General features: G+C 48.0%; 1 protein-coding gene across 1 annotated transcript in view; it reads right to left on the bottom strand.

The window, feature by feature from the left end:
* Positions 1–8,649, bottom strand: part of LOC127918735 (general transcription and DNA repair factor IIH helicase subunit XPB-like) — a 33,215-nt gene extending 24,566 nt beyond the window's left edge. Inside the window, 4 exon segments of the mRNA XM_052501914.1 lie at positions 1,641–1,668; positions 1,671–1,689; positions 1,949–2,185; positions 8,417–8,649. Coding sequence (XP_052357874.1) covers positions 1,641–1,668; positions 1,671–1,689; positions 1,949–2,185; positions 8,417–8,563 — 431 coding nt within the window. The 5' untranslated portion in view covers positions 8,564–8,649.
* Between the last annotated feature and the right edge of the window lie 574 nt (positions 8,650–9,223).

Genomic DNA, 9,223 nt, shown 5'->3' with positions numbered 1-9,223 from the left:
AGTTGTCTCAGCCTACCGGTTGTGTATATATATATTAATGAGTTGTCTCAGCCTACCGGTTGTATATATATATATAATGAGTTGTCTCAGCCTACCGGTTGTGTATATATATATATATTAATGTGTTGTCTCAGCCTACCGGTTGTGTATATATATATATTAATGAGTTGTCTCAGCCTACCGGTTGTGTATATATATATATATATATTAATGAGTTGTCTCAGCCTACCGGTTGTGTGTATATATATATATATATATATATTAATGAGTTGTCTCAGCCTACCGGTTGTGTATATATATATTAATGAGTTGTCTCAGCCTACCGGTTGTATATATATATATATATATATATTAATGAGTTGTCTCAGCCTACCGGTTGTGTATATATATATATTAATGAGTTGTCTCAGCCTACCGGTTGTGTATATATATATATTAATGAGTTGTCTCAGCCTACCGGTTGTGTGTATATATATTAATGAGTTGTCTCATCCTACCGGTTGTGTATATATATATATTAATGTGTTGTCTCAGCCTACCGGTTGTGTATATATATATATATATATATATATATATTAATGAGTTGTCTCAGCCTACCGGTTGTATATATATATATTAATGTGTTGTCTCAGCCTACCGGTTGTGTATATATATATATTAATGAGTTGTCTCAGCCTACAGGTTGTGTATATATATATATTAATGAGTTGTCTCAGCCTACCGGTTGTATATATATATATTAATGAGTTGTCTCAGCCTACCGGTTGTGTATATATATATATATATATATTAATGAGTTGTCTCAGCCTACCGGTTGTATATATATATATTAATGTGTTGTCTCAGCCTACCGGTTGTGTTTATATATATAATGAGTTGTCTCAGCCTACCGGTTGTATATATATATATATTAATGAGTTGTCTCAGCCTACAGGTTGTGTATATATATATTAATGAGTTGTCTCAGCCTACCGGTTGTATATATATATATATTAATGAGTTGTCTCAGCCTACCGGTTGTGTATATATATATTAATGAGTTGTCTCAGCCTACCGGTTGTGTATATATATATATTAATGAGTTGTCTCAGCCTACCGGTTGTATATATATATATTAATGAGTTGTCTCAGCCTACCGGTTGTATATATATATATATTAATGAGTTGTCTCAGCCTACCGGTTGTGTATATATATATTAATGAGTTGTCTCAGCCTACCGGTTGTGTATATATATATATTAATGAGTTGTCTCAGCCTACCGGTTGTGTATATATATATATTAATGAGTTGTCTCAGCCTACAGGTTGTGTATATATATATATTAATGAGTTGTCTCAGCCTACAGGTTGTGTATATATATATTAATGAGTTGTCTCAGCCTACCGGTTGTGTTTATATATATTAATGAGTTGTCTCAGCCTACCGGTTGTGTTTATATATATATATATATTAATGAGTTGTCTCAGCCTACAGGTTGTGTATATATATATTAATGAGTTGTCTCAGCCTACCGGTTGTGTTTATATATATATATATATTAATGAGTTGTCTCAGCCTACAGGTTGTGTATATATATATTAATGAGTTGTCTCAGCCTACCGGTTGTGTATATATATATTAATGAGTTGTCTCAGCCTACCGGTTGTGTTTCAGCACCAGCTTCACCTGCCGTAGCTCACAGTGCAGAGCTGAAAGAGGACATTCATCAGCTTCAATAGACACCAGACATCACTCAGACTCCCCTACAGACACCCCATTACAGACCCCCCCTACACACACCCCCTACAGACCCTCCCCTACAGACTCCCCCTACAGACACCCCATTACAGACCCCTCCCCTACAGATCCCCCTCCCCCCCTACAGACTCCCCCTACAGACCCCTGTACCAGACTCCTCCTCAGACCCTAGTACCACCTCCTCCTCCTCCTCCTCCTCTCATAACTGACCTTAATGAACTGCACGATGCCGTCCGGTACAGATGTCTTGCTGAGTTTCTGGAGATACTCCACGATGTCTGAGGTCTGTAGACCGACGCTCACAGCAGCGTAGAGGGAGTAGGCTGTCAGCTTGTACTCATGAACGTGGACCGGACGACACACTGGCTCTGCTATGGCTACCAGGAAGTCCTGGGCATACTTATACACTGGAGAGAAGGCTTCCAGGAAGATGTGTCCATCTGGAGCCTGTCGGGACGGGGAGGAGGGGTGAGAGAGAGAGAGATAGAGAGACAGAGAGGAGATCGAGAGGAGAGAGACAGAGAGAGACAGAGATAGAGAGACAGAGAGGAGAGAGACAGAGACGAGACAGAGAGGAGAGAGACAGAGAGAGACAGAGAGAGAGAGAGAGAGAGACAGAGTGAGAGAGAGAGAGGAGAGAGAGAGATAGAGAGGAGAGAGACAGAGGAGATAGAGAGGAGAGAGAAAGAGAGGAGAGAGACAGAGAGGAGACAGAGAGGAGAGACAGAGAGAGAGAGAGAGAGAGAGAGAGAGAGAGAGAGAGAGAGAGAGAGACAGAGAGAGAGACAGAGAGAGAGACAGAGAGGAGATAGAGAGGAGAGAGAAAGAGAGGAGAGAGAGAGGAGAGAGACAGAGAGGAGACAGAGAGAGAGACAGAGAGAGAGGAGAGAGACAGAGAGAGAGGAGAGAGACAGAGAGAGAGACAGAGAGAGAGGAGAGAGACAGAGATAGAGAGGAGAGAGACAGAGGAGATAGAGAGGAGAGAGAAAGAGAGGAGAGAGACAGAGACGAGACAGAGAGGAGAGACAGAGAGAGACAGAGAGAGAGACAGAGAGAGAGAGAGACAGAGAGAGAGACAGAGAGGAGAGAGACAGAGAGAGAGGAGAGAGACAGAGAGAGAGGAGAGAGACAGAGAGGAGACAGAGAGAGAGAGAGAGAGAGACAGAGAGGAGAGAGACAGAGAGAGAGAGAGACAGAGAGAGAGACAGAGAGGAGAGAGACAGAGAGAGAGGAGAGAGACAGAGAGAGAGGAGAGAGACAGAGAGAGAGACAGAGAGAGAGACAGAGAGAGAGACAGAGAGAGAGGAGAGAGACAGAGAGGAGAGAGACAGAGAGGAGAGAGACAGAGAGGAGAGAGACAGAGAGGAGAGAGACAGAGACAGAGAGACAGACAGAGAGACGAAGAAGGGGTGGTAAAAATATGTTGAATATTTAAATGTGGTGGTTACTGTTGCATTACTTTATGTGTCATGAAAGCATAGGGGTGTAGGGGTGTAGTGTAGGGGTGTAGGGGTGTCAATGGAGTTGTTAACAGGGAACAGTCTGGTACCATGTTGGTACAATCCAGTCAGTACCAGAGACTAGAACCTCTCTTCCTACTACAGAGTCTGGTACCATGATGGTACAATCCAGTCAGTACCAGAGACTAGAACCTCTCTTCCTACTATCGATCCTCAGCCTGACTCCAGGACTCCTGGTCTGGTACCATGATGAAAAGCCGAGGGAAGAATCAGACTCCTGGAGCCACTGTCAGATTCATATCCTGCGTTCTGGATGCAGGGACTGACCATCAATGACATCTATATTATAGATTGAACCATGTTATGAGGATATACACTGTTTGTTTACATTTAGACTGTTTACAAACATCGGAGGAAAACTCGACCCAGAGTTCACAGGTACGACCCAGAGTTCACAGGTACGACCCAGAGTTCACAGGTACGACCCAGAGTTCACAGGTACGACCCAGAGTTCACAGGTACGACCCAGAGTTCACAGGTACGACCCAGAGTTCACAGGTACGACCCAGAGTTCACAGGTACGACAGTCTGACTAGAGTTCACAGGTACGACCCAGAGTTCACAGGTACGACAGTCTAACCAGAGTTCACAGGTACGACAGTCTGACCAGAGTTCACAGGTACGACAGTCTGACCAGAGTTCACAGGTACGACCCAGAGTTCACAGGTACGACCCAGAGTTCACAGGTACGACAGTCTAACCAGAGTTCACAGGTACGACAGTCTGACCAGAGTTCACAGGTACGACAGTCTGACCAGAGTTCACAGGTACGACCCAGAGTTCACAGGTACGACAGTCTAACCAGAGTTCACAGGTACGACAGTCTAACCAGAGTTCACAGGTACGACCCAGAGTTCACAGGTACGACAGTCTAACCAGAGTTCACAGGTACGACTGTCTAACCAGAGTTCACAGGTACGACAGTCTAACCAGAGTTCACAGGTACGACAGTCTAACCAGAGTTCACAGGTACGACAGTCTGACCAGAGTTCACAGGTACGACCCAGAGTTCACAGGTACGACCCAGAGTTCACAGGTACGACAGTCTAACCAGAGTTCACAGGTACGACAGTCTGACCAGAGTTCACAGGTACGACCCAGAGTTCACAGGTACGACAGTCTAACCAGAGTTCACAGGTACGACCCAGAGTTCACAGGTACGACAGTCTAACCAGAGTTCACAGGTACGACCCAGAGTTCACAGGTACGACAGTCTAACCAGAGTTCACAGGTACGACCCAGAGTTCACAGGTTCGACCCAGAGTTCACAGGTACGACCCAGAGTTCACAGGTTCGACCCAGAGTTCACAGGTACGACAGTCTAACCAGAGTTCACAGGTACGACAGTCTAACCAGAGTTCACAGGTACGACCCAGAGTTCACAGGTACGACAGTCTAACCAGAGTTCACAGGTACGACAGTCTAACCAGAGTTCACAGGTACGACAGTCTAACCAGAGTTCACAGGTACGACAGTCTAACCAGAGTTCACAGGTACGACCCAGAGTTCACAGGTACGACAGTCTAACCAGAGTTCACAGGTACGACCCAGAGTTCACAGGTACGACAGTCTAACCAGAGTTCACAGGTACGACCCAGAGTTCACAGGTTCGACCCAGAGTTCACAGGTACGACCCAGAGTTCACAGGTTCGACCCAGAGTTCACAGGTACGACAGTCTAACCAGAGTTCACAGGTACGACAGTCTAACCAGAGTTCACAGGTACGACCCAGAGTTCACAGGTACGACAGTCTAACCAGAGTTCACAGGTACGACAGTCTAACCAGAGTTCACAGGTACGACAGTCTAACCAGAGTTCACAGGTACGACAGTCTAACCAGAGTTCACAGGTACGACCCAGAGTTCACAGGTTCGACAGTCTAACCAGAGTTCACAGGTACGACAGTCTAACCAGAGTTCACAGGTACGACAGTCTAACCAGAGTTCACAGGTACGACAGTCTAACCAGAGTTCACAGGTACGACCCAGAGTTCACAGGTTCGACAGTCTAACCAGAGTTCACAGGTACGACAGTCTGACCAGAGTTCACAGGTACGACAGTCTGACCAGAGTTCACAGGTACGACCCAGAGTTCACAGGTACGACAGTCTAACCAGAGTTCACAGGTACGACAGTCTGACCAGAGTTCACAGGTACGACAGTCTGACCAGAGTTCACAGGTACGACAGTCTGACCAGAGTTCACAGGTACGACAGTCTGACCAGAGTTCACAGGTACGACAGTCTAACCAGAGTTCACAGGTACGACAGTCTGACCAGAGTTCACAGGTACGACAGTCTAACCAGAGTTCACAGGTACAACCCAGAGTTCACAGGTACGACAGTCTAACCAGAGTTCACAGGTACGACCCAGAGTTCACAGGTTCGACAGTCTGACCAGAGTTCACAGGTACGACAGTCTGACCAGAGTTCACAGGTACGACAGTCTGACCAGAGTTCACAGGTACGACAGTCTGACCAGAGTTCACAGGTACGACCCAGAGTTCACAGGTACGACAGTCTGACTAGAGTTCACAGGTACGACCCAGAGTTCACAGGTACGACAGTCTAACCAGAGTTCAGGTACGACAGTCTGACCAGAGTTCACAGGTACGACAGTCTGACCAGAGTTCACAGGTACGACAGTCTGACCAGAGTTCACAGGTACGACCCAGAGTTCACAGGTACGACCCAGAGTTCACAGGTACGACAGTCTGACCAGAGTTCACAGGTACGACAGTCTAACCAGAGTTCACAGGTACGACAGTCTAACCAGAGTTCACAGGTACGACAGTCTGACCAGAGTTCACAGGTACGACCCAGAGTTCACAGGTACGACAGTCTAACCAGAGTTCACAGGTACGACAGTCTAACCAGAGTTCACAGGTACGACCCAGAGTTCACAGGTACGACCCAGAGTTCACAGGTACGACAGTCTGACCAGAGTTCACAGGTACGACCCAGAGTTCACAGGTACGACCCAGAGTTCACAGGTACGACAGTCTAACCAGAGTTCACAGGTACGACAGTCTGACCAGAGTTCACAGGTACGACCCAGAGTTCACAGGTACGACCCAGAGTTCACAGGTACGACAGTCTAACCAGAGTTCACAGGTACGACAGTCTGACCAGAGTTCACAGGTACGACCCAGAGTTCACAGGTACGACCCAGAGTTCACAGGTACGACAGTCTAACCAGAGTTCACAGGTACGACCCAGAGTTCACAGGTACGACAGTCTAACCAGAGTTCACAGGTACGACCCAGAGTTCACAGGTACGACAGTCTAACCAGAGTTCACAGGTACGACCCAGAGTTCACAGGTTCGACCCAGAGTTCACAGGTACGACCCAGAGTTCACAGGTTCGACCCAGAGTTCACAGGTACGACAGTCTAACCAGAGTTCACAGGTACGACAGTCTAACCAGAGTTCACAGGTACGACCCAGAGTTCACAGGTACGACAGTCTAACCAGAGTTCACAGGTACGACAGTCTAACCAGAGTTCACAGGTACGACAGTCTAACCAGAGTTCACAGGTACGACAGTCTAACCAGAGTTCACAGGTACGACCCAGAGTTCACAGGTTCGACAGTCTAACCAGAGTTCACAGGTACGACAGTCTGACCAGAGTTCACAGGTACGACAGTCTAACCAGAGTTCACAGGTACGACCCAGAGTTCACAGGTTCGACAGTCTAACCAGAGTTCACAGGTACGACAGTCTGACCAGAGTTCACAGGTACGACAGTCTGACCAGAGTTCACAGGTACGACAGTCTGACCAGAGTTCACAGGTACGACAGTCTGACCAGAGTTCACAGGTACGACAGTCTGACCAGAGTTCACAGGTACGACCCAGAGTTCACAGGTACGACAGTCTAACCAGAGTTCACAGGTACGACAGTCTGACCAGAGTTCACAGGTACGACAGTCTGACCAGAGTTCACAGGTACGACAGTCTGACCAGAGTTCACAGGTACGACAGTCTAACCAGAGTTCACAGGTACGACAGTCTGACCAGAGTTCACAGGTACGACAGTCTAACCAGAGTTCACAGGTACAACCCAGAGTTCACAGGTACGACAGTCTAACCAGAGTTCACAGGTACGACCCAGAGTTCACAGGTTCGACAGTCTGACCAGAGTTCACAGGTACGACAGTCTGACCAGAGTTCACAGGTACGACAGTCTGACCAGAGTTCACAGGTACGACCCAGAGTTCACAGGTTCGACAGTCTGACCAGAGTTCACAGGTACGACAGTCTAACCAGAGTTCACAGGTACGACAGTCTGACCAGAGTTCACAGGTACGACAGTCTGACCAGAGTTCACAGGTACGACCCAGAGTTCACAGGTACGACCCAGAGTTCACAGGTACGACAGTCTGACCAGAGTTCACAGGTACGACAGTCTAACCAGAGTTCACAGGTACGACAGTCTAACCAGAGTTCACAGGTACGACAGTCTGACCAGAGTTCACAGGTACGACCCAGAGTTCACAGGTACGACCCAGAGTTCACAGGTACGACAGTCTAACCAGAGTTCACAGGTACGACAGTCTGACCAGAGTTCACAGGTACGACCCAGAGTTCACAGGTACGACCCAGAGTTCACAGGTACGACAGTCTAACCAGAGTTCACAGGTACGACCCAGAGTTCACAGGTACGACAGTCTAACCAGAGTTCACAGGTACGACCCAGAGTTCACAGGTACGACAGTCTAACCAGAGTTCACAGGTACGACCCAGAGTTCACAGGTACGACAGTCTGACCAGAGTTCACAGGTACGACAGTCTGACCAGAGTTCACAGGTTCGACAGTCTAACCAGAGTTCACAGGTACGACAGTCTAACCAGAGTTCACAGGTACGACAGTCTGACCAGAGTTCACAGGTACGACCCAGAGTTCACAGGTACGACAGTCTAACCAGAGTTCACAGGTACGACCCAGAGTTCACAGGTACGACAGTCTGACCAAAGTTCACAGGTACGACAGTCTAACCAGAGTTCACAGGTACGACCCAGAGTTCACAGGTTCGACAGTCTGACCAGAGTTCACAGGTACGACAGTCTAACCAGAGTTCACAGGTACGACAGTCTGACCAGAGTTCACAGGTACGACAGTCGGAACAGAGTTCTGGTAACGTAATCTGTCAGTCTCACCACCCAGAGAGGTCGTGATCCGTGGTCGTTCTTCAGCAACATCTGCAGCCGGTAGTCTTTAGCCCCGTACTCGTCCAGCTTGATGGCCGACTCATCCACCGTTTTACCGGCCGCTGCAGGGATGGCCTCCTGGGACTCACTGCCCATCGCCTCCTCCTCATCCTCCTCTTCGTCATACACACGCTTCTTAGAAGACTTCCTCTCTGGAGGAAGACAGACAGACAGACAGAGACAGGAGGGAGGAAGAGAGACAGAGACAGGAAGGAGGAAGAGAGACAGAGACAGGAAGGAGGAAGAGAGACAGAGACAGGAGGGAGGAAGAGAGACAGAGACAGGAGGGAGGAAGAGAGACAGAAACAGGAGGGAGGAAGAGAGACAGAGACAGGAAGGACAAAGAGAGACAGACAGACAGGCAGACAGGGACAGGAGGGAGGGAGGGAGAGAGACAGAGACAGGAAGGAGGAAGAGCGACAGAGACAGGAAGGAGGAAGAGAGACAGACAGGAAGGAGGAAGAGAGACAGACAGGAAGGAGGAAGAGAGACAGAGACAGGAAGGAGGAAGAGAGACAGAGACAGGAAGGAGGAAGAGAGACAGAGACAGGAAGGAGGAAGAGAGACAGGAAGGGTGTCATTAGGCAGTAATTGGCTGAGCCGTGAGTCTTACAACTGGGAAACTCAGTGAGACACATCCATCACCCAAGAGAAAGACCGTTGATAGAAGATGACATGTAGAGGTCGTTAGTGGGAACATCCCTGATCCAAACGCTCATGTCTGCCCTGCGTCGGGTCTCCAGACTAAGGCAGTCT

Source organism: Oncorhynchus keta, unplaced genomic scaffold (assembly GCF_023373465.1).
Source record: "Oncorhynchus keta strain PuntledgeMale-10-30-2019 unplaced genomic scaffold, Oket_V2 Un_contig_14739_pilon_pilon, whole genome shotgun sequence".
Lineage (NCBI taxonomy): Eukaryota > Metazoa > Chordata > Actinopteri > Salmoniformes > Salmonidae > Oncorhynchus > Oncorhynchus keta.
This window is presented reverse-complemented; position numbering and strand designations above follow the sequence as displayed.